Here is a 26,123-nt window from a genome sequence, read left to right on the forward strand (position 1 = left end):
GCTGCATCAGCTCTCCATGTGTGTGGCATCACTCCTGGGCAGGCTGCGCTTTTTTCACGTGGGGCGGCTCTCCTTATGGGGCACCCTCCTTGCACATGGGGCTCCCCTATGCGGGGACACCCCTGCGTGGCAGGGCACTCCTTGCGCGCATCAGCACTGCGCGTGGGCCAGCTCCACACGGGTCAGGAGGCCCGGGATTTGAACCGCGGACCTCCCATGTGGTAATCCGTTCAGCCAAGTCCGCTTCCCTAGGACATCATTCCTTTCTACACCTGAATAATATTCTGTCGTATGTGTGTACCACATTTTGTTTATCCATTCATCAGTTTGTGGACACTTGGGTTGCTTCCATTTTTTGGCAGTTGTGAGTAATGCTGCTATGAACATTGGTGTGCAAATATATGTTCAAGTCCCTACTTTCAATTCTTTTGGGTATATAACAAGTAGTTGGATTGCTGGGTCATATGGTAGTCTATATTTAGCTTTCTGAGGAACCACTAAATTGTCTTCCACAGGGTCTGCACCATTTTACCTTGCCACTGGCAGTGAGTGAGTGTTCCTGTTTCTCTGCATCCTCTTCAACACTTGTTATTTTCTGTTGTTTTGTTTTGTTTTGTTTTAATAGCCATTTGCATAGGTGTGAAATGGTATCTCATTGTGGTTTTGATTTGTATTTTTCTGATAGCTAATGATGTTGAACATCTATTTAGGTACTTTCTGCCATTTGTATATCCTCTTTGGGGAGATGTCTTTTCAAGTCTTTTGCTCATTTTTAAAATTGGGTAGTCTTTCTGTTAAGTTGAAGGATTTCTTTTTATATTCTGGATAGTAAACCTTTATCAGATACATGGTTTCTAAATATTTTCTCCCATTGTGTAAGTTGTTGTTTTATTCTAGAAGTTTTAGTTCTCGCTCTTTTATTTAGGTCTTTGATCCATTATGAATTGATTTTTGTATATGGTATGACATAGGGGGTCCTCCTCCTTTTTCTTTTGCAGATGGAGATCTAGTTTTTCCAGCGTAATTTGTTGAAGACACTTTTCTTTGCCAGCTAAGTGGTCTTTGCCCCCTATTCAGAAATCAGTTGGCCGTAAATGGGAGGGTTGATTTCTGAGCTCTCGGTTCAATTCCATTGGTATATATGTTTGTCCTTGTCTCAGTATCATGCTATTTTGATTACTGTGGCTTTGTAATAATTTTTAAGATCAGGAAGTGTGAGGCCCCCAATTTCATTCTTCTTTTACAGTTAATTCTTTTATATTAATGTATCTTTTAAACTTGCTAAACTCAATAGTTCTCATGGCTCTTTTGTATAGTCCATTGAGTGTTCTACATAATGAAGAATAAAGAGAGGGATGCCCTATTTCTTTTTTCTTGTCTTATTGCAATGGCTAGAACCTCCAGTACAACATTGTGTAGAAGTGGTGAGACTGAACATCCTTGCCTTGTACCTGATCTTAGGGAAGAACATTTAGTCACTCTCAATAAGAATGATGTTAGCTATAGGTTTTTCAGATGCCCTTTGTCAATTTGAAGAAGTTCCTCTTTATTCTTAGGTTCTGAATGGATATTGTGTTTTGTCAAATCCTTTTTTTTGGTATCTATTGAGATGATTACACAGTTTTTCTTTTTTAGTTTTTAATATGAAATTTGTTGATTTTTACATGTTAAAGCAACTTTGCATTCCTGGGATGAACTTACTTGGTGATGAGATATTTGCATTTTTATATATTGTTAGATTCAATTTATTAAACTTTCATGTAGAATTTTTGCTTTTTTTTTTTTTTTAAGGGATATTGGTCTTTTGTTTTCTTTCCTTAAAATTTCTTTGGTTTTCAGTGGTCTTCATTCTTTCCTTAAGATCTGAGTTTCTATGGCTTAATTTGCCTTTAGCCTGAAGACTTTCTTAAGATTATCATGAATTCTTTATATATTTGCTTATCTGAAAATGTCTATGTTTTACTTTCCTTTTTTGAAAGATATTTTTGCTGGACCCAGATTTCTGGTTAAATGGTGTTTTTTTTCTAGCATATAACAATACTGTTCCACTGTCTTCTGGCCTCTGGATTCTGATGAGAGATCAGAAGTAATTCAAATTATTGTTTCCTTATGTCTAATGTTATTTTTTTCTGACTTCTTTCAAGATTTTATCTTTCCTTTTCAGTAATTTGAGTATGATATGTTAAGAATGACTTTCTTCATATTTATCCTACATTGGGTTTGCTTAGATTTTGGAGTCTGAAAATTTGTCTTTCAACAAATTTGGGGAAGTTTCAGACCTCATTTCTTGAAATGTTTTTTATAACCCATTTTTCTTTCCCCTCTCCTCTGGAAAACTAATTGCATATATGCTAGACCTTTTTGGTATTGGCCTACACATCTCTGAAGTTCTCATTTTTCTCAGATTGTTTTTACTCTGTTCTTCAGGTTATAGAAATTGTATTGATTTCTCAAGTTCATTCATTCTTCTGTCATTTCTTCCTTTTAAATGCATCCAGTACATTTTTTTTTTCGAATCTTGTATTTCTCAGTTCTGGGTTTTTTAAACATTTTTTGTCTGCTAAAGTTTGTTCTTTATTCATTGCAAGCTTATCTTCCTTTCTGTCATAAAGTGTAGTTAAATAGTGGCTTTAAGATCCCTCTCCACTGATGCCAGCAGCTGCGTTGGGCTCTGTTAAGTATCTTTTCTCTTGAAAATGGATCACATTTACTTATTTCTTCACATTTTCAGTAATTTTATATTGTACCGGGGCATTATCAATGTTATGTTTTTGAGACTTATATTCTTTCAGAGCTTCCCTTTTTTTAAGCAGTCACTTACCTTTGTTGGGCTCAGACTTGAGTTCTCTTTTTGCTTATCTCTAATTTCATTGTCTTCCTAATGAGGCTGTGGGGAGTCTGCCTCAGCTAGAATTTCAGATAGCTTACTGTATGGGAATTAGGGATGCTTCTTCTGTGACTTCTTCCTCCCCATGACTCCCGTCTCCCGTCAGCAGCCATACCGTGGTGGCCCAGAACTCTGTCCTCTGGTTAGAGACTGCTGATATTTTATCAGAGTTGTAGCCATTTTGTGTGGCACCGACTGCAGCCTTCCCTTGGTCTAGAAGTTGTAAAAATAGAAAACTCAGTGCGGTTTCCACCTTGCAAGTGTCACCTCTCCCCCACGGTCTCTGTCTGCTTTTGGACTCTCTCCAGTGCTTCCAGGAAGCTGCTGCTAGTATTTTGCCCCAAGTGTATAGTTCCTGTCTGCGGGGATGCACTGTGGGAGGAGCTTACCAGCTTAGCAGAAGCAGAGCTGCAGAAGTTCTTTACGATTTTTATTGTTTTTGATTCTGCGTCAGTGAAGTCTTTCACTCACCCTTGTTTTTCTTCTCAAAAGATATTTTGAATACTCTTACTGTGAGCTTTGTGAATTAAGTTGCATTTGAAAAAAATTAAGGCCTTCATCTAAATAGTAAGTGCAAGAGAGTTTAAGAACATTACTGTAGGGAAACGGACGTGGCCCAGTGGTTAGGGCGTCCGTCTACCACATGGGAGGTCTGTGGTTCACACCCCGGGCCTCCTTGACCCGTGTGGAGCTGGCCATGCGCAGTGCTGATGCGCGCAAGGAGTGCCACGCCACGCAGGGGTGTCCCCCGCGTAGGGGAGCCCCACGCGCAAGGAGTGCACCCGAAAGGAGAGCCGCCCAGCGCGAAAGAAAGTGCAGCCTGCCGAGGAATGGCACCGCCCACACTTCCTATGGCCCTGAGGACAACAGAAGCGGACAAAGAAACAAGACGCAGCAAATAGACACAGAGAACAGACAACCAGGGGAGGGGGGGAAATTAAATAAATAAATAAATCTTTAAAAAAAAAAAAAAAAGAACATTACTGTAACAAAGTTTTGTACTATTGGCTAGAATAAGTTGCTTTAAATGGAAATTGTTGTTCCACATTGTTAAATTTGGAAGTTGGATAGACATATTTTATTAGTATTTTTATTTTATTTATTTATTATTTCTCTCACCTTCCCCCTCCACCCCCAGTTGTCTGCTCTCTGTGTCCATTCACTGTGTGTTCTTCTTTGACTGCTTCTAGCCTTATCAGCAGCATCAGGAATCTGTTTCTTTTTTTTTTTTTTTTTTAAGATTTATTTTTTATTTTTTTCTCTCCCTCCCCCCCCCCCCAGGTTGAGGTTGTCTGCTCTGTTTCCATTCGTTTTCTGTGGCAGCACTGGGAAACTATGTTTCTTTTTGTTGCATCCTCTTGTTGTGTCAGCTCTCCGTGTGTGTGGCACCATTCCTGGGCAGGCTGCACTTTCTTTCGCGCTGGGCGGCTCTCCTTACGGGTGCACTCCTTGCGCGTGGGGCTCCCCTACGTGGGGGACACCCCTGCGTGGCACGGCACTCCTTGTGGGCATCAGCAATGCACATGGGCCAGCTCCACACGGGTCAAGGAGGCCCGGGGTTTGAACCGCGGACCTCCTGACGCCCTATCCACTGGGCCAGGTCTGCTTCCCTTATTAGTATTTTTAAATGTTTGATAATATTTGGAGAGGTAATATTATTTAGACTATGAGTTTGCTCCTGTTTCCTAAGTTTTTCCTTTTGTTCACAGTTCTTCCAATCACAGAAACAAAGGCTCCCGTGTAGTTGCTAGTGCAGGGCAAGCACGCCTCCCATGTAAAGGCCAGACAGCGAATGTTCCAGGCTTGTGGGTCACAAATTTGGTTCTGCTGTTTCAGCGTGAAACAAATGGGTGTGGCTGTATCCAGCAAAGCTTTATTTTCAAAGACAGGCAGCCAGGATCATAGCCTGCCGTTCTCTGGAATAGGAGAGGAGTGTTCGGCCCATGTTTTTGGGTAGGTTTGCATAGTATGTCTGCCTTTTGGTGTAAACAGAACCATTAGAGCATCTCTGGAAGGCTCAGGGTTGGGGAAGGAAGGTGGGGGTTTCCCTCTGGAATATTTGGGGCCTCTAGTGGTCAAGGGTCTTCTGTTATCTTTTGTTGAGGAGTAGAAGGATGGGATAAAGTTGGGAAATACCAGTTCCCATCAGATTCACTGGAATTGGAAGTCTAGATTAAAGATTAGTTCTCAAATTGAATGTAATTTTATGTAATTCTCAATGTAAATAATAGATAATGGTCTGGGTTTTTACTCATATCCTGAAGTGCACTCTTTTTCAGGGTACCCCAGATATATTCATTTTACAAAATAAAGTGATCATATTTTCATTATCTGTGAAAGAGATTTGGTTTAAAGTTATCTTTTAGCATTTGTACTCTAAGAGTAAATTCTGTCATCAGTATTTTTTTAAAGAGCTTTGTTAAAAACACACACACAGCAGTTAAATGAATTCAACTGACAGTCGTGATGCCTAGAATGCGGGTATGTTTTGTTTGTGAGGTGCCATAGATCTTCCTGATACCTGGGTAGAGCCACAGCTAAGAGCTGTTCAGGGCAAAGGAAAATTATTTCATGTCATGGAAAATATAACTGCCACTTCATCCTCTTCAAGGCCTCTCCCTCAGTTAATCTCCGACTGACTGCACCTCGGGGAGGTCGTACCCTCCCCTTACCTGCTCAAGGCTCTGTCACCTCCCAGACCTCTTGGCCTCCTTCAGCGGTCTCCTCTTAAATGTCTCCCAGGCCTCTTGGGTTCACCATTTGAGAACTGAACTTGTGGCTTCGGGACTGTTCCTGTGTGCCTGTGTTGCCCTTGTCAGCTTCTCCAAAGGCAGGGCGAGCAGTAGCCTGTGGGAGACATTGAGGGTCAGCAGATGTAGGGAGGAGAGTAGCTTGGGAGCCCGTGTGGGGCTGCACGTGCTGAGGTGTCGGAGCCCCGGCCCAGGGCTGGTAGAGATGCCTCCGAAGTGCCAGCTGCCTCCAGACTGAGGGCCTGGGTACCGGGCCCAGCCCTGGCATCTTTTTAAGACCCCAGGAGGTGGGAGAGTGCAGCTGGGGTTGAGAACCACTGGTGTTCTCCCTGCAGACAGCTCCCCAGTGCTTGCTTTGTTCTTCTGTCACTCTTCCTATCCTCTTAGGAAAACTGTCCCTACCTTCAGGGAGATGCCAACCTCTTCCGTAAAGTACATTTAATGTTACATACATGGAGAGGAACATGTGTAAGACTTGAAGTTAGAACACCTGGTTGTAAGTTCCAACTTTACTTCTTACGAGGTTTAAGATTTTTAAAAAGTGATTTAACCTCTTTGGGTCAGAGTACCTTATCTGTGTATTGAAGAAATCATCTGCCTTTCTTACCTTACAGGTTGCTGAAAGATGCAGGACAAATATTAAGAAGCTATCATTAGTAGGTTTTTACAGCTCTCTGCATGTAGTAAGCAACCGCTGGCGGTTCTGTGACTTTTTTTGCTAACGTGATGTAAATTTACCCCAGCAGTCCTTACCTTCTGGCACTCCTTGCTGCTTGGCTGTATTGAATTGCTGGCTTTTGTTCTGTCTGGAACCACTTCTGACAGCCAGGGGTGGAATCAGTTTAGTGAAGTGATTTCATTCATTCATTTAAGGCGCTCATACCTTACTGGTCTAGGCACTAAAATTCAGCATTCACCAAAAATCAGTGTCTTCCACCTTCTGACTCTCGGTGGCATATAGAGTTGTAGCTGTGTTATGTCCTATGAATTACAAGTATATGATGGGGGTATCCAAAAAAGGCCCTCCTGAGAACTTGGTTGGGCTAAGGGAGGAGGAAAGACGGTTCCAGGAAATGGCACGAGCCTGGGCGGAAACCCCTGGCTGGGGGAGGGGGCGGAGACCCCTGGCTGGGGAGCCGGAGGGCGCAGAGGCTGTGGCCTGGAGCGAGGCATGCAGCCTCTGCCTGGAGCAGGCTTGTCTTCAGGATGGAAAATCTCTCAGGTGGTTTGAGTCAAGAATTTGACCTGAGCAGATTTGAAGGAAATCATCAAGTAAATGTTAGCTGCTGTTCTTAACACTAGCCTTCTGTATTTTTTTTTTCACGAATTGGTACATGTTGGGGTTTGTCGGTAAACGGACTCCTATCCATCACAGGTGAAGGTTCTTACATGATAGGACTAGGGAAGTACATCAGTTGCCTAACTTTTCTACTGTTGACCCTGAAGCCTAATTGTGTGAAAATATCCCTGGTTCTAGTTTGGATTTTAGATACTGAAAAGGTTTAACGATAACTAAACCTTAAATAAATTTATAGAAAAATATTCTTTTCAAAGCACATTAACGCTTTTGTTTTGGTTTCTCACATTTATGTCTTTCATCTCACCCTTTAACCCTAAGACTTTATTTTAAAATTTTATTGCCAACTAACTTATACTTTAATTGCTGAGGAAAGCTTGATTTAACTTTTCAATTTTTTTAAAAATTTCACCTTTAACCTGAAAATAAATAATGCAGTATTTCTCATCCCTTATGTAAAAGAAGTCAAGGACGTAGCTTTAGGAAATCATCACATGTTAATCAAACTCATTTTAAATTTCCCACCAAGGAATACTTTGAAGAAAAGAATATAGTTTGTTTCCTCTCCAGGATGCCTTTTAATACCGTAAACTGTGTTTGGTAAATATCCGACTCTGATAAATAGCTGATAGCACATTTCCAGAAAGAAGCAGAAAAGTAGACCTCTAAAATGTCTTTAACACTTCCCGTGCCGCTGACAACAACAGAAGCGGACAAAGAAACAAGACGCAGCAAATAGACACAAAACAGACAGCCGGGGGAGGGGGGAAGTAAATAAATAAATAAATAAATCTTAAAAATAAATAAAATAAAATGTCTTTAAAAGGTGGTTTTTATCAGTTTCGGTGTTTAAGAGGGGAGGTGTACCCGCTTTCTGCACACGCACTCCTGAGGTGGCTCTCTCAGCCCAGGGAGGGGCTGGACACAAGCCCAGAGGTGCTGTGATGAGCCCCTTGTTTGGGGGGGGTGCGCGGGGGTAGTCTAATAGGGTGTCCTGCGCATGCCTCATTTCCACCTCCAGGGTGGTGGCTGCAGAAACAAGGCCGTGGCCTGTAAATACTAATCTAGAATGGTGAGCTGCTGTGGGGTGCAGTGGTGCAGCCCTTCTGGTGCAGCCAGCCTGGACCCCTGGCCTCTTTGTGCCTCCATTTCTGTCTTAAAAAGGAAGAGCACTGCCTCGCGCCGCTGCTGTGGGGACGTGACGTGCTAACAGTGCCTGGCACCTGGTCGGCACCCTAGTCACTCAGTGACTGCTCATGCAAGGGTTTTCTCTTTTTTAAAGGAGAAATTGTCGTAAATGAAGTCAATTTTGTACGAAAATGTATTGCAACGCACACAAGTCAGTATGATTTGTGGGGGAAGCTGATATGCAGTAACTTCAAAATTTCCTTTATTACGGATGATCCAATGCCATTACAGGTATGTTTTATTTGTACACTGTTTAATTGTATCAAGGCTTTTGACTCTAAGTACATAGTTATATAACTCACAGGTGTGGAAAAATTATGATACAGTAGGATAACTGATTAATATAATGTTGGGGATGTATTCTATTAAAATTCAAAATAAGTTTTAAAGAATATGTTGGGATTTAAGGAGTAAAATGAGTGGGATGGTTTTAAGTTACTCTGATTTTCTTAATCTGCTTATAAAAATAAAATCCTTAATTACAAGGCAAATTATTGTCTAAATAAGAAATTTATTTAGCCAGTCATTTTATAAATATTGCACATTTTACTGATTTCATGGTATTTTATTGAATTGGCTCTTTTTCAAAAAAGGCAAATTCTAATTTCTAGTGTATAGTTGAACTAGAGGAGAATATTGATAGAGTTATTTTTAATAACCCTTGCTATTTTATGTTCTTACTAGGAAACAATTTCATATAATTCTGGTTTTTAAAAATTTAGATGTTCATTGGATTAATTTAAAAATCTTGGACTTATCTCCCAGCTCTTATTTTCTGTTTTGATTTCTAAAGTGTTGTACACAACCTCCCTAGCTCTTTCATTTATAATAGTAATTGCTCTTTAACTATTTGGTTATCAATTGTAAACTTTGAATTGCAGAATCTGTGCATTTCATATGGTCATTCATTAACTTAGCATAATATTTACTTACAGAAGGTGCTTATTCTCTCTCCTGTAAGTATTTTACAGAAACCAAGTACACACAGACACTAGCTTATTTAAATGTAGTCTAGGGTTTTTCTTTTTTACCTTCACTGTGTTCCCTGACCCCAAGCTTCACAATAAATGAGGAGAATATACCTGGTGTAGTTTAAATCCAGTTCCACTACTGGGAACAACCACTTGGATCCGTGCCATACTGGCAGCAAGGTAATGGTGTCGACTATGTCCTTATTTTGTAAATGAGCATAACATGTTAGTTAAAAGGTGAAAAAATGAGCTAGAATTTGCAAGAGCTTTTTCTAAAGAATTTTATTTCTAGTAGATATTCTGCGTTCAAAAGATTTGTTATTTTCTGCTATAAAAGCTCCACAAGTGAAAAACAAGGCATGATTTTACCCATTAAAGTCACATGACCTTAGGAAGCACTTTTTATTTATTTTGATAACAGTTTAACCAGAACTAGACAAGCAGATGTTTTGCCTGCTAAATGATTATCTTGCACATGATAGCAGTATTGTGTATGGTTTATTTTTTTATTTTACATTTTTGTGTGTGGTATACATTTTAACCTAATTTCATCTGTTGAAAAGGGTGGGGAGAGAGGTGGGAAGAACACGAACACAATGTGGGCTTCTTGTACTCATCCTGTTCTACTCTTTTTTTTATAATATATTTTTAATTTATTTTTAAAAGATACATAGATCACACAGAATGTTACATTAAAAAATATAGGAGATTCCCGTATGTCCCACTCCTCACACCCCCTACTTTTCGCACATCAGCAACCTCTTTCATCACTGTGGCACATTCATTACATTTAATGAATACATCTTGGAGCACTGCTACACCGCACGGATTATAGTTTACATTGTAGTTTACACTCTCCCCCAGTCCATTCAGTGGATTATGGCAGGATACATAATGTCCAGCATCTGCCCCTGCAATATCATTCAGGACAACTCCAGGCCTGAAAATACCCCCATATTATACTTCTTGTTCCCTCTCCCTGCTTTTAGCAATTCCTGTGGCTGTTGTCTTCACATCAATGATATTTTTTCCATTGCTAGAGTCACAGTAATTCTATAGTAGAATACCAGTAAGTCCTGTTCTGCTCTTAGGGACTACAGCTGCACAGGGAAAGGTTTTTTGCCCTTTCAGAGATAGTCTTCTGAATTTCTCATCACGTTTAAAAGTAAGGCTTTTATTACCATGGTGAGGTTATTGGGAAAAGAATTCACATGAATATAACTTTATTTTCAGAAATTCCATTATAGAAACCTTCTTCTTGGTGAACACGATGTCCCTTTAACATGTATCGAGCAAATTGTCACAGGTATGTTGTCTTCTTTACTCAATCTATAAGTTGATTCCACTCTGGAAATATTGCTTGAAGAGTCATATCTTTCGAATATTTGGGTTAGAACTTTATTTCTGTAGGTTTAGTTTTTCTGTTTTTTTTTTTTTTTCTTTCTTGAGTCCTAGGAACACTGTGAAAGTAACAGGAGTTATTTTTAAATGGAGATATAGAATGTGTATTTTTAAAAATATTTTCTGAATTTTTACACTGTTTTTAATTAAAATTTTAATGATTAAATTAAATGGTTTTGTGGAAAGAATCTTCTAAAATATCTTCAAAAACAAAGTAAAACAGACCACCCAAAGTGCTAAGAACTATAGACAAATATAAGAGCTTCCTGAGAAATGGTGCTTAAGTGATGGAGGACCTTCTAATAAGATTTACTGTTGAACTATACAGAATGAGTAACAAGAAGTTTTACACGTTTTCTTTTTTTTTCTTTTTTTTTTTTCCTTCAGTAAATGACCACAAAAGGAAGCAGAAAATCCTGGGCCCCAACCAGAAACTGAAATTTAATCCAACAGAGTTGATTATTTATTGTAAAGATTTCAGAATTGTCAGATTTCGCTTTGATGAATCAGGTCCCGAAAGTGCCAAAAAGGTAATACTGTTAAGTTTTATCAAGTTCTAGACTTCGCACTGTATTTACCAATTTCACTTCTATATAGAAATTGTCATTTCTAAATTGCTTAGATATTTTTAGGAGACCTTGTCATCAGATATCTTTTAAAGTAAAGTCGAAGCCAGGAATGTTAATAGAAATATTTGCTTGGACTGGTTTATGGCTGCTCTGAGGTATTCTATATAAGTTTTATCAGCTCCTAAAATATTAAAGAATATCATGTGGAAGTTAACATAACTTTTAAATTAAAACCATTTCCAGCTAGTTCCTTTCTTTGTTAAAAAGATTGAGAAGTCAGAGATGTATTGCAATTGAGGTTTGGTAAAATTTTTCATTCAGTATCTTAGAACTGAAAACTGTTACTTGGGTGACACTAGGGTTAGGTAAATAAATAGTTATGGAGGGCCCTAATATTAGTTCAACGAAATCTTAATGAGTTGACTTGAATGATAGTTGACAGGGGCAGTCAGAAGCCGGAGACTTTTTATTTTTTCCCTGCCTTTTGGGGAATATTTATTGCTTACTTGCGGAGTAAAATTCCAGGGTAAAAGTCCTTTGATTCCACGTGTTGTCTTTGGCCGAGGAGTGAAGCTGGTGGACCCGGTGCCTTTCTTTTTCAAGCTGGAGCGCAGCAAATGCAGAGGATAATACACTTTTCGGGAGAAAGCCTGCTCTGATATATTGGGCATAGAGGAGTAGTGTCTTTGTGGAATAGAAAGTTCCTTTCTCTCAAAAATAAGGGAGCTTTTGCACCAGCAAAGAGATGGATGCATTTGTTTTCCATGGTGAGCAGACTTACTGCAGTAAATTTTCTGTTGCTGTCAAAAAGATCTCAACACAGCTGTCTTCGTATACTTTGGTGAGGAGGTGGTAGATGTGTTTTTAGGACTAGAACCAACAGCTTTTTCACAGGATGGTAAACATGAGATGACTGTCTTAAAAGTATAACCACCAGGCTAGTGTGGTGGGCACTCTCTGGTTAACATTTTTCAAATAGGGTCTGCATAACCAAGCCAGCGTGCTGCACTAGGAAAAATCCTACTAGGTGACTTTAAGGCCTTTTCAGCTGTTAGGTTTTGTAGCTTGTGGTTGTTGGCATTTTGCCAATTTGACATACCTATTATATAGAAAGACTTTAGAATTAATTTAGGTGGTAGACTGTATATTAAATACTTTAGCTAAGAATCACTGGCTTGAATTTAAATATGTGTATAATTTAGCCAATCGAAGCATCAAGAACCTGCTTAAAAAAAGTTTAACTTCAATATATATTGCATCTCAGTAGGGACATCATGGAACTTGTGAGATGAGTTAGGTCACGATATTTTTAAAGTAAGAAATTGATACAGTGGGCCCAGTAGTCTTTCAGAAAGCTTACATCTCCCTTACTCTCTACTGTATTTCCCAGATCACATTTCAACAGGTCGTCTTAAGTGGAAATCATATTTTTGATTTCCATATTTGGCTTCCGAATTATTCTTGAGCTATCAGAGTATTTGTTGGTCATAAACGTGTGTGGCATTGTGCTAAGTTTTGCAAGATGGGAAGGAGGATAAGATGCTGTGTCTTGCCCTATCTAGTAGAGAGGATGAACAAATGAAAGTTGAGAACAGTGAAAGTAGCAACATAAAAGATGGCTCCCCACTAACGATTGGTTGCCAGAGGAAGGAAACAAGTGACAAGCACTCGGGCGCTCTGGACAGCTCTTGTGTGGTGGGCTGCGTGCACGGGCTCTCTCCCTGCTCGAGTAAGCGTGCTGCGGACAGGGCTTTGTTCTGTTCACTGCTGCAGCCCCAGGCTTAGAACACAGGAGATGCTGCGCAGATACGTGCTGAGTGAATGAGGAATCGAACTTAGTGGTAGAAGTAAAACAGAGATCCACCTGTGGCCTCGTTTTTATCTGTCCTCCTAGCTGTTTTGGGATACCTTGCAAGTACATCCTGTGGGCACAGCTAACTAAAGAGACCCTTTGTAGCAGCAGCACTGTTCAGAGGTAACAGGAGGCTCCTGAGGGTGCAGTTGGGGTCCAGGAAGCCTGTGGAGAGAGAGTTGTAAGTTACCAAGAAAGCACGCTTGGCTGAGAGGAGTGGGTGCGTGCGCGGGGCTGTGCTGAGGAGATTCCAAGGCTAAATCGGACAGAGCTTGTGCAGCCATGTTCTTCTCAGACCAGAGGCACTGGGTGGGGAGAAGGCAGGTCAGGTATTGGGAAGGTAAAGGATATCTGGTAGAAGAGAACTGGTTTTGTGGACAATCAGAAAAAAGGAGATTTAATTTGTGATGCCAGTATCTGGGAATCACAGCAGAGTATCAAGAGAGCAAACTTACTCACTTACTCAAAGTTTACTCTTTCAGAAGAGAGTTCTTTAGTGGTGTGGATTTTTAGAATGTGGGAAAGCCCACAAAGGTGCCATAAGGCTAGTGTAGCTTAAGGATGTGGCTATGTAGTGCAGAGTATTGGGGCAAATATGAAAATATTTCAGAGGAAAGTGCAACAAAACTTATAGACTAAATATGGTGCCCAGAGGCATAGGAAGTGATAAGGACTTTTTCAAGATACCAGGGTAAGTGGTTTTGCTGCTGGACGTGCTGTGTGGAAGACCTTGAACAGGCTAGGAATGGGATTATAGATCAACCATCTCCTCATTTTTGGAAGCAGAGTCCTCGTAGAATGCCCTCCTATAAGTGTTAAGAAATTTAGATGTTGTTAGTTTCAGTAAGCATTATTTCTGGTTAAAACTAATGATAAACTTTAATACCCATCCCCTTAGTTGTATATTTTTACTTAGTAAGAAGGGAAACATTTATTCTGTAAAACACTTTTAAAATATTTTTTAAACTGAGTTGACACATGCATATTGACTAATGGAGTTTGCATCAACCCTTCCCAGATACACTAATTGGACATAAACTAACTTTCCTTGCTTGCTCACTGTTTAATCTTTTTAAGTAAGGTCTTCTCTTCTCTACCTACATGTCTTAAATGTCTTCTTTCTTCTCGGCTCATTTAAGAGTGTTTTCTCCGCGGTCTAGCCCAGGGCTCTGTCAGTTCAAGCTCCGCCCTTCCTTCCAGCAGTAGCAGTTGAGAATAGCAGCACCCACATTTCCCCCGAGGCTCTCTTCCACCAGCAGGCGTGCCCTGCAACCAGGGGTCCTTCCCTGGGCCGGGCCATGGCTTCAGTTACTCAGGAGCAGGTGGAGGCCCTGAGGAGCTGGCTCCTTGGACCCCATGCAAGCCGGAGTTCCTGCCACAGGGCGAGTCGGGAACCAGCCTACGGAACCACAGTTTTTAATTGTACCTCCAAGCCATCAAGTGTTTTTTTAGTTTCTTGCTAATTGTTTTTTGTGATTTTGTCTTCTCTATTAAGGTCAGATTTTTTAATCCATAGCTTTGATCCTTAAAGTTTCATGCCTTATATTAGTCCTTCCATATTGCCGGTATTTAATTATCATAATCCACCAAAAGGAACTTTTTGCTTGTTTTTTAAGGAATGAGTGTGTCACTTTCTCTTTGGAGAATGTATCTTTAGCTTAAAGTTTTATTTATTTGAATAAAATGACTTTCCTGTTAAAAATTCATCTCATCAACACTTGTTGGCTACTTACCGTGTACTGAGTGAAGATTAAACAGTGCTTTGGGGACACCACAGTGAACAAGGAACCCAGCCTCAAGGAGCTCTTTCACATTCTAGGGCAACAGAAAGACATATAAAATAGTAACTATCATCACTGCCCCAAGATGAAGCGTCCAGTAGTCAAGGCCTTACTGTACATTTCATTTAACTAAGTGTGTTAAAATCAAATTCTAAATGTAGAATTTTTCCTAGGTATGCCTTGCAATAGCTCATTATTCCCAGCCAACAGACCTCCAGCTACTCTTTGCATTTGAATATGTTGGGAAAAAATACCACAATTCAGGTAAATATGAAAATATTAAATATTGTGAGTAACTTTACGTTGTGTAAATTTTATTCTTATGCTTACCAGAAGCCTCAGAGAACATAAACTTTAATGACTGTAGCTTCATAACTGTTAGAGAAGTATTATATACTAAAAGAACCAAATATTGATTAAATTATTTCTTGAAAAGTGACCGGGAAGAACCGATGAGCAGCTGTAAACATGGGCTTTTAAGTGTCATGTTAAATATTTTGCCTAGAATCACTTGGCTTGTATTTTATAGTGAAGGAAGATAGAGTCCCCTCCTCTAAATCAGCATCTTGAGTTAAAGTAATTTTATCTTTTAAGAAAACTGGGAGAAAACTAAAGGACATTTGAAAAGCATAGCCTTTTTCCATCATGATGTCATTTCATGCAAAAGCTGAAGTGTTTAAAAACTTTCAGTGAGCTTCATTAAATTGTCAAAATACTTGGCTTTCTATTTCTGGATAAGTTTGCTAAAAGAAAGATAAGCATCTGTACCAAGGACAGTGGTATTCTGAGCACTTTGTTTTAAAAATAGTTCTTTCTGTTCGCATATCTGTCAGCCATGACATCGCAAAGGAAAATTCCAGATAATTGTGTAGTTTTGTATACTGTTTATATGCAAATGTAACTTTAATAAACCATTTTTTTAAGTCTTTTAACAAGATGGAGACATGTCTCATTTTAGGCCCCATGTGGATGAGGGCTTGCCTACTGAGGCTTGTGCTCTCGCATTCAGTAAGGAAGAAAATAAATCCATTGAGGATTTATAATGAAAGATCCATTTGCCCCAGCCTGATCTGGATGGGCTCTTACGAATTAGTCATCCTCAGGACATATGACAGTAGAGAGCAGATGTAACTCAAGCTGTTGAGCTCCTGCTTCCCAGAGGTCCCAGGTTTGGTCCCTCGTGCCTCCTAAAACAAACAACAAGCAAACAAAAAGACCAACCCAGGGAACTGATGTGGCTCAGTGGTTGACTGAGCTGGCTTCCCACTTATGAGGTACTGGATGCATTCCCCACCCCCGATACCATTAAAAAAAAAAAGACATAGTAATTTAGTAATTTAAATAGTGTGTATAATAAAAGCATATTTCAGGGAAGCAGGTATGGCTCAAGCAATCAGGCTTCCATCTACCAAATGGGAGGTCCTGGATTTAGTTCCCGGTGCCTTCTGGAGAAGGCAAGCTGGCACAGCAGACAGGTGCAGTGAGCTGACTCAACAAGGTGATGCAATGAAAGAGACACAAAGAGGAGAGACAGTGAGAGACAAAACAAACCAGGGATCTGAGGTGGCTCAGGTGATCGAGTGCCTCACTTCTACATGGGAGGTCCCGGGTTCAGTTCCTAGTACCTCCTGAAGAGAAGACGAGCAGACACAGAAAGCACACAGCAAATGGACAGAGAGCAGACAACAACCACAAACAACGGGGCAGGAATGGGGCGGATAAATAAATTTTTTTTAAAAAAAAGCATATTTCTGTATCACTGTGTTGTAAATACATTAAATTGGTGTAAGTACTTTTTCAAATTTTAAAAGAAACACTGTAGACATGATTTATGAAAATAATGCTTTGCACAACAGCTTTTATCTTAAGTATTGTATTTCTAGAAATTGGAAAACACATTTGTATCTTAATTTATCTCATCAAAATGTGCACGAATTGCAATTCAGACTTCAGCAATATAGTTATTCAAAGTTTATAGAAAAAAATCTCACTTATTGTCTAAAAATAAAGTTTTATAGATACTTAGTCAGCTGAATATTCTTTTGGGTCATCATCAAGTTAGGGAACTGTGATCCCCAAGGCTATCGTCACCGTACCCTCCTCCAGAGCTGCAGGAGAGGAGGAGGCGGAAGTTAAAAGTCAGGAGCTGTAGGAGGGAGTCCTTGGTCCCCACTTTACTTTATTTATTAAGCAGACCAGTCCTTGATGCTCCTTTTTTTTTCTTATAGAAATTATTCAGTCCATTGTACTGGTCCATGATTTCTGCAGTGATGTAATGACTTGGGCTCAGCAAATACAGTAAACTTGTTATATAGTGGTAACCTGAGGCCTGATTGAGTTACTTTTCACATTTTTCTTCACTCGTGGTGTCATCTCTGGGTTAATAGTACTCTTTAAACTGTTGATTCAACTTGTAGCTCTTCTACCAGATTTTCCTATTTTCATCACTTCCTCTCCTTCTCTTATATAGATTGTTGACATAATGTGATGAGTAATACTTACAATATTCAGGAACACTTTTTTCTTTTATATCCTTCAGACTCCTCCTCCCTTGCCAGATACTTCATAAACATAACCCTCGACCACAGTTTTGTTAGGGTTCCTTCTAGTGTTAAGGACATCCTTTAATATCTTTCCCTGCTGTTGCAGATGCATAAACTGCATCTTTAATATCAAAAGAAGCCTGTACTTTCCACACACTGCAGTCAGAATTCAATAATGTGTGGGTGAAAGAAGCCTGATAATCCTCCTTGACCTGAATGACACCGTGATTCATTGGCAGGATTTAAAAAGTCCTTTTTGCAGGCAGGTAGGTGACAGAGCTGTTTCCACAGATGAGATCTGAAGCTGGAGGCTGTCCTCTGCAGTAGGCTAAGGAAAGGCCCTTCAGGTGGCCTTAGCAGCTCTGCTGTCCTCTTTCACGTCTGGCATCATGTGACAAAAAAACATTCCAGGTGCTTCCAAAGTCCAGGCGGACGTGCAGCACTGACGGGCTGTGGCGTATCTCACACGACTGCAGGCGGCTCTAGCACAGACAACGGTGATCATCTCGTTTCCTCCCCGCTTGAAAGAATCTGGGAAGACACTTTTTCATCAGATTGTTGTTGAGCAAATAGTGTCTGAAAAGTACAGTTCCACTTTGTTGTACAGTTGAGAAGATGTCAGATTATGCTTCTGGACTAAAGAATTGACAACTTCATGGAGTCATCTGCAGCTGTGGTGCTAGAACTCTGCTCTGTGACAGACGTGCTGACAAATGCTTGGCAGAACCGCAGATTGTCATACAGCCTCATGTCAGGAAATGTGCATTATCAGAAATGTGTTTTGTAGAAGAAATGGTATCCTTTTAATTAACATAGGCTCTGGTATTGGGTTTTCCATTAAATGCTTATCTGAAGCCACTTACAGAGTACACAATCCATTTGAAACCATTCAGGAATTTTTAAAGTTTACTTGTCAGTTCTCTTAAGAGTCTCAGTGTAGCCAGAAGTGATTGCAGTTCATCCTTTTGTTTCTTGAATATTCGTGGTTCTTAATCAGCCACATGCCTCAGGATCACCTGAACCGCCTTAGAAATACAACCATCCTGACTCCTCCCCAGACCCAAAAACTGGAATCTCCCAGAGGGATTCTTTTCTACACCCCAGTTAAGAACTGCTCTGTTGTCTAGCCTCTCATGAGCTGCTTCATGATCATAGTTCTCCTTTTACCTTCTTCACCCTTCTGTAATTTCTGCGTTATCTTCAGAGTGCTAAAGGTCTTTTTTTCATACGTTGACCACTGTCGTGTTTTTGCTGTTTCTTGACACCGTTTTGGAAATGGATGGGCCCAAGTAAATAGAAACCGCCTGCAGTCGTCTCTACACAGTCCAGGATGCGCTTCTGACCTGCCACGGAAGGTGACCGTGGGACAGGAGCGTTCCGCACTTGGGTGCTGTCAGTCGGCTGAGCGGCTGCGTCCTAAAGCCCCAGGCAGGCGGCTGTCCAGAGAGCCAGGTCTCCTAAAATAAGCCGCTTCGCCCCTCTGTGCCTGCAAGCCCTCCTGGTGATCTGCTTGTAGAGTAAGCTGCTGCTCTCCTGCCTCGGGGACTTCCTGGAAAGCGTTGGAATTTCCAGACTTGGAGTGCCAGCTGGAGCGCCTGCCGCACCTTCCACAACCAGCTCTCGCTGCGGAAGGGGCAGAGCACACAGAAGGCCTTGTCCTGGGTGCTGGAGTCTCACGTACACGTTTGAACAATAGAAACCTGTAAAACAGTACAAGATCCTGTAGACATTCTCACTTTATGTTCAGAAAAACTGATCTGTTCTTAGTTCCTCTTGACTCTAAATTTTGTCAGAAGAACAATCTCAAATGGTACTATGTTCTCATCCTAGCTTTTTCAAGTCTGTAATTCAAAACTAAAAAAATATTCAGTTCCAAGCTCTCAGCTGGGACCTTTCCTCCCGGTGGTGGTCGTCTGCTTGCACCAGTGTTGTCGGCTGGTGATAATAGCCGGCATCGTTTCCGTTCCTGATTTTAACGAGGATGCTGTTGGCTGTGTGTTTTTGATAGAATTTGTCAAGCTAAAGGAAATTCCCTTTTTCTCCTAGTTTGCTGAAGGTGTTGGGTTTTTTTAGTCGTGAACAGATGTTGAGCTCTATCACATGCTTTCTGCGCCTGCTGAGCTGATGGCATGGCTGTTTTCCCCCTGAATTTGGTCATTTGGGTTTTCTGGTATTGAGCAGCATTCCGAGGTGTTGGTGGCCTGGCACACTGTGTTTAAAGGGGGGAGTTGCCTGGAGATTCCAGGAAGGCTTTGCATTCTGGAGGTAACACAACGTTCAGGCCCTCCCAGTACACCTTCCAGTTGTTGTTTTACCCCAGAGACAGAGCCAAGGTGGACTGGAGCTCTGGGATATGTGCTGGCACTTGGCATTTTAACTTCTACCAGGCCATGTTCAAATCAGAACTGCTGGGTCATCCTGATGCCACTTAAAGGACAAAATTAATTCCTAGCATGGCACATAGCCCCTTCATAGTCTAGAGTAGTGCTGCCCAGTAGAACTTTCTGGGGTGATGGAAATCTTTAATTTGCATTATTGAGCATTTAGAATGTCGCCAGCGTAGCCTGGAACTGAGTTTTTTATTGTATTTCATTTTAATTTGTTTCATTTCCATTTAAATAGGCACATGGGGCCAACGGCTCCTCTGTTGGGCAGCACAGCCAAGGCCCCATGTGACTGTCCAGCCTCTGCCCCTACCCCTTATACCCGTAGTGCTCTAGCCGCGTCTCATTCCTGGGTGTCAGACAGTTGAACCATGGTTTTTTGTTTTTTATTGTCTTTTTTTTTTTAAAAGATACCTAGATTACACAAAATGTTATATTAAAAAATATAAGAGGTTCCCATATACCCCACTCACCACACCCCCCACTCCTCCCACATCAACAACCTCTTTCATCAGTGTGGCGTATTCATTGCATTTGGTGAATACGTTTTGGAGCACTGCCCCAAAGTAACATGGATTGTAGTTTACACTCTCCCCCAGTCCATTCAGTGGGTTATGGTAGGATATATAATGTCCTGCATCTGTCCCTGCAGTATCATTCAGGACAACTTTAAGTCCTGAAGTTGCCCAAATATTACACCTCTTTTTCCTTCCCTACCCCCAGCAACTCCTGTGGCCATTGTCTCCACATCAGTGATATAATTCTTCCATTGCTAGAATCACAATAATTCCACAGTAGAATACCAGTAAGTCCACTCTAATCCATATTTTATTCCTCCATCCTGAGGACCCTGGGATGGTGATGCCCACTCCACCTCTAAATCAAGAGGGGGCTTAGGTCCTGCATGGCTGATGGGTGGGATTGTCCTGCTTGCAGCTGTAGTCTCTCTTGGTTCCCTGGTGTGGTCAGGTGCTCCTGAGGGCTACAGGACACCCTGGTCCTACAGTCATGGCAGATGGCTCTGGAGTTCAGTGCCTCATTAGTGGGCCCTACTTTGGAATTTCTGCTCCCGGGTATGATAGATTTGGACTGAGATGTGACCTTTCCACACATGCCTCTGTCACTTGTACTGAAACTCTGGTTGGTGCTGGGGTTGGTGTATGCCCAGGAACTCGAATCTCTGCGCTGGCCATGTGCCAGCTGGGCCCTGAGCCTCAGCAGAGCTGCAGCTCCTCCTCTCTGGTTGGACTTACCCAGGCCAGCTAGCAGAGGTGAAGGTGGTCAGCCACCACTCCAGGGAGCCATGATTTTTCCTGCTGGTCTCCACCTGGCATGTTCACCTTCCCACAGCCAGCTCCTCCCTTAGAGCTCTGTTCAAGTGTGGTTGAGTTGTTACGCCTTCGATGCCCGACCTTCCTCTCCAGCGAGAGGCAGGAGCTCAGCCCTCCCCGTGCGCTCACTGCACCCAAACATCCCGTCTTGTCTCATTGCTTGCACACTTTGATTATTACAGAACTTATTCCGTAAAAATATTTACTAAAAACTCAAGTCTTATTCCTCCTTTTTTTAAATTCTCAGTGAGCACATGGTAGGGTCTTGGAAAATACTGTCTTGAACTAGGATTTGATAAATAAATGTTCCAGAGTCACTGCCCACTTAGAACCACCCACCATTCATCGGTTTCTGTCCCTGAAGGAATTAGAGTACCCAAGACAGTGCTTGGATGGCATAATTATTTGGATATGCTGAAAGATTATTTTGATAAAAGGCAGAGACTAGCTCAAACTTTCAGTGCTCTGGGTACGGCTTTTGCAAAACTAGATGACAAAGAATGGATAAAATTTGGGGGGAAAATAAGAACATGAAAGTAAAGCAAGATGAGCAATAGCTGTTAACTAAACGGTGTGATGAATCTTGAAAAGGCCTTTGTTCATCTCCCTTCTTCCCATGTTTCTTTGTGTGTGAAATGATCTCTGCAGGATTCAGAGGGCCGACTGGTGTGGGTTTGGACTGGACGACAGTAGGTGGGTAGTTAGTAAACTCGTTTCTAACCATGGGTGGAGAAAAACCATCTCAAAGGACAGACGTAGTAGGAACGAGTTTTGCTTTGTTTTGTTTCTTTTCAAGTTAGAAAATCTATAAAACAACCACGGTTTAGCAGGCAGCCTTAAAACATGGCTCATACAACTTATTTTGTAGCGTTGGTGAAGTAAGTGCCAGCTCTGTCCTTTTAAGTGCTGCTTCCATCAGCTTGCACGAAAGGTTCACAGGAGGCAGATCTGAGATTATTCTTGAGCTATGTCATCCTGTGCCACAGCCTCTAGCAACATGTGGCTATTTAGGTTTAAACTGAAATTAATTAAAATTATAATTGAAATTCACTTTTTCCATCACATTAGCCACACTTTTGAGTGTCAGTAAGGCACATGTGACTGGTGGCAGTATTGCACAGTGCAGCAATTCATTTCCATCATCATAGAAAGTTCTATTGGACGGCCCTTCTCTAGGGCGTTTTGCTCACTGGTGGAGGGGGAGCAGCACTTGGCAATGTCTGGCGATTTTTTTGGTTGCCAAACTCGGGGAAGGGAGTGCTGCGGCATCTAGTGGGTAGAGGCCCCTGATGCTGCTAAACATCCTGCAGTGCCCAGGACAGCCCCCCCCCCCCCAGCAAAGTATTATCTGGCCCAAAACATCCGTAGTGCTGAGGCTGAGAAACCACATTCTTTTTTTCTTTAGGAGGTACTGGGGAATGAACCCAGGACCTCATACGTGGGAAGCAGGTGTTCAACCACTGAGCTACAGCGATTCCCCTGAAACTTTATTCTGGAGGTGGGATTCTGTGAGACTGATGGCTGGCTCCTAGCAGCCAGAGCACTGAGGTCATGGCACACCCAGCACCCTTAGGATTTCACCCAGGCCGTCATCCCCAAGGCCCTAAGGTTGCGGGCGCCAGGTCTCAACTGCTTGTGCAAGGGTTGGGTAGCGTCTCAGTTATTGGAACCAATCCACATATCTTGAATACTCTTAATTTTTCCAAATCAGCGCTCATTTCTAACATTTCTTGTGCTGATTAATAAGCCTACTAATTTCACGAATGAAAACCCATTCGCTTCATTCATTATGTAAGTCAGCCACACCTCCGTGTTGAGGGAGATCTGCGTAGTGGAGATCTTTTCTCATAAAAGGCCAGCTGCCCCAATCACTGTCCTCCACCAGTGGTTCTTAGCTCTGACTGCCCAACTTCTTAAATGACTTCACTTTGATCTGCTGTTAACCTTGGGAAAAAACAAGCCATAACGTAGCCTTTGCAAAACCTCCTACCTTAAATTATGATTATTTTGCAGTAGATTGAAATCCATGCACATTATACACATACGCACAAAACAAAATTCAGGGATATATTAGGCCATGCCACTTTCTGTGCTGCTTTTTCTTCGTGACCCCAACACCAGTGTCCCGGATCTGGAAGCACACAGAGCCACCAGGCAGCATGTCAGCCACGCTGGGCAGTGCTTTCTGCAGTGAGCACTGGACCTTCTCGAACCTGCTCAAAGGCAGGAACATGAGCTGCGTCCCCTCTGGCTGTACACTGCCCAGCGTATGTCCTTCTGACCCTCACAAATGAGAGCTGGGGTCCCCTTGACTTTGGGGCCTTGCGCCCCTTATCTTAAAGTGGTCTCCTTGAGAGTCCCATAGTTCCCCTGCAGCCCCAGCTTTCTACCCTTCACTTCTTACCAGCAGGTTTCCATTTACACTAAGCACAGAAGGTGAAGTGGCTGTGCTGTCTCAGATTCGGTGTAATGGGTTTCAATGCATTGATGTATTTCAGGGTGGATCTTGATTTCCACAACTAGTTTTCAATTGGAGGATTAGAGAACCAAAACAGAAAGAAGCAAATGTGGCAAAATGTTAATGACTGGTGAATTAGGTGAAAGTATTAATTATACCTTTCTTGTGTCTTTTCTGAAGGGTGACTTTTCTTTAAAAAACAATAAAATAAAATTGATTCTAATTATCAGTGTGAAAAAAAAGGTCTCTAGGATGGACATGGTATATTCATGGGAAAATGAAGGGTTTTGAGGCTACCGGGCAGAATGGGAAACAAAGGGCAGGTTATTTAGGTGAGGGAGCTTAAAGGCAAAGAAGCCACAGAGGCTTGCTTGTTCCATTGGGAAATGAGGACGATGGAAGGTTCAGGCAAGGGCTTAGCGTCAGGCAAGCGTCTCTTTAGGGAAGGGTGCCTTCTGGCAAGATGCAGGTTGGCCCCAGGGCGGTGGAGCGCTGTGCCGGCCGTCAGCTGCCCGCCGCAGGAGGGCAGTGGCCCCAGTGCCTGCTGAGAATGCCTTCCCGGGCTGCTGGCGGGTCACAGGCGGTAGCACCCCCCTCCCCCCCCCCCCCCCCCCCCCCAGCCACAGAGAAGGCTCTGAGCTGTCAAGGGACGGCAAGTCTAGGCCCGGATGGGCGGACATCTCTGTGTGGGACCAGCACTGCAGCAGGGTGCATGGAACCTTCGTGGACTTTTCCAAGAAAAATTGAGCAGGTTCAGGAAATGGATCTTGTAGTGAGCACATAAAAGAGGGTTGAGAAGGCGGTATTAGAAAGATGAAACATTTAGAGGACTTGAGGACAGAGATGATTGTGGGGTGCACTCCTTTGTCCAGGAAGTGTGGAGAAGGCTAGCAGATGACCAGGCTTACCCCACGATTTGAGGCGGGAGGAGGAGGGAGGGTCAGGAATGGTTTCCTAGCACAGTAGGGAAGACTGTTGAGAGTTAAGAGGGAAATTAGTGGAGAGGAAAGGTTGGCAGCAGGTACTGCTCGTCATTTAGGAAGTCGGTCTGTAAGAGGAAGGCTGGAAGTTGTGTAGTGTAGTAGTGACCATGGAGCAGCATGATCCAGTGAAAGTGTTTTCAAATTCAAGTTCACCTGTCGATGCTCTAGGGCAGAGGGGGTAGTGGCCAGAGCAGGACAGGACAATCAGGGAGCTTAGGGAGCTAGAAGGGAGCCGGGCAAAGAGAAGACGAACTGAGTTCTTTTTAGAGAGGAAGGACTGCCGGAAGGGGTGAGAAGCTTCCTGGAGAGCCTGGAAAGAAGAAGTCGAGAAGAGATGCTAGAGCTTTCAGGATACATCTGATCAAGGGCAAGAAAAGGGGAAAGGGCTTGTGGCATGCACATGTGACTGTTAAAATTAACAGCAGTGCTTTTTCCTGTAGCCAACAAAGTAAACGGACTCCCCTCAGGAGGTGGAGGAGGTGGTGGAGCTGGTGGTGGCAACAGCCAGAAAACTCCTCTGTTTGAAACTTACTCAGATTGGGACAGAGAAATGAAGAGGACGGGAGCTTCCGGGTGGAGAGTTTGCTCCATTAATGAGGGTTACATGGTGTCCACGTGGTAAGTCCAGCTGACAGCGGGGTCACGGCTGGGAGGTCCTTCTCCACAAGTAACACATTGCTGCCTTGATAACTGACATGGCTAGGAACGTGCTAATGAGTGTTTTCTTTTAAAACATAATCACAATATCAGTATGTGTTGAAATACACCAAATGTGAGGTACTGGCTATAGTTAGTAGTGATGTTTTGCGATGCTCTTTCATAGTTTGTAATAAATGTTTCACAGCAGTACACGGTGGTGGGTCATGTGTGGGAGCCCTGTGTGATGAAATGCATGTTTGTAAGTTCATAGCTTTTATTATATACTTAGTGTTTATGTATGTTCATGAATGAATGATATACTTCAGTAAATTGTTTTTAAAATGAAAAAAAAAATCTGAAAGACATTGACACCGATTCCTTTGTTAGTTTAACCCAGTCATTGTTCCTTTGCATTTCTCTCTCAAGAATGTCTTCTATAGTTGGTTTGTCCAGGTCAGTAGCCAGCAAGGCCCTCGCGTTGATCTTGGGGCAGCTCTTACACCTTTTCATTGTCTCCTTCCACCTCTGCTCACCCTCCCGGTGATGTGTTCACAGATGGGGTCCCCTGCTCCGCAGAACTGTCTGCGTGCTGGAGAGCACCCGTTCTGGCCCCTGGGGGTGCTTCCTGCAGAGTGCTGGTGGCTCTGGTGGCCCTGTTAGGCTGAGCCGCTGTGCCCCGGGCACGGGTGTGTTCCCTGCGGGGTCCCACTGCGTCTCCTCAGCTCCTCGCTGCTTGACGCTGACGGGCTGGCGGGTCCGAGGGCTTCGGCCTGACCCAGCAGCACAAGCGCGCCTTTCATGTCGGGTTTAGCTGCCAAGAGTGGCTTTCTTTTGTCGTTGGTTGGTTGGTTTTTGGAAGGTTCCAGGGACTAAACCCAGGACCCCTGTCCGTGTGCGCCGGCGCTCTGCCGCGGAGCTCCACCCGCTCGTTCTTGAGGAGGAAACACCTGCCCGCGCCTGCCTCCCCGAGGCGGCTGCTGTGCTCACCCTGCTCTTCTCCTGCTGGGTCAGACTTCTCTCTCACGGGTTCTTCGGTGCCAAGAAGAAAGGCAGCATAAAATGCCCACTTTTCCTTTACTTAGGTTTTCA

The 26,123-nt window shown here is 42.5% G+C and overlaps 1 protein-coding gene across 2 annotated transcripts in view; it reads left to right on the plus strand.

The window, feature by feature from the left end:
• The window catches only part of MTMR10 (myotubularin related protein 10), a 55,998-nt gene that overhangs the window by 13,772 nt on the left and 16,103 nt on the right, over positions 1–26,123 (plus strand). For both annotated transcript variants that reach the window (XM_058294830.2, XM_058294829.2), the window contains exons 3-7: positions 8,217–8,353; positions 10,327–10,399; positions 10,882–11,024; positions 14,870–14,960; positions 24,836–25,013. In XM_058294830.2, the coding sequence (XP_058150813.1) occupies positions 8,342–8,353; positions 10,327–10,399; positions 10,882–11,024; positions 14,870–14,960; positions 24,836–25,013 (497 nt within the window). In that variant the 5' untranslated portion in view covers positions 8,217–8,341. The remainder of the gene's footprint in view (positions 1–8,216; positions 8,354–10,326; positions 10,400–10,881; positions 11,025–14,869; positions 14,961–24,835; positions 25,014–26,123) is intronic.

This window comes from Dasypus novemcinctus, chromosome 3 (genome assembly GCF_030445035.2).
Source record: "Dasypus novemcinctus isolate mDasNov1 chromosome 3, mDasNov1.1.hap2, whole genome shotgun sequence".
NCBI classification, from domain to species: domain Eukaryota; kingdom Metazoa; phylum Chordata; class Mammalia; order Cingulata; family Dasypodidae; genus Dasypus; species Dasypus novemcinctus.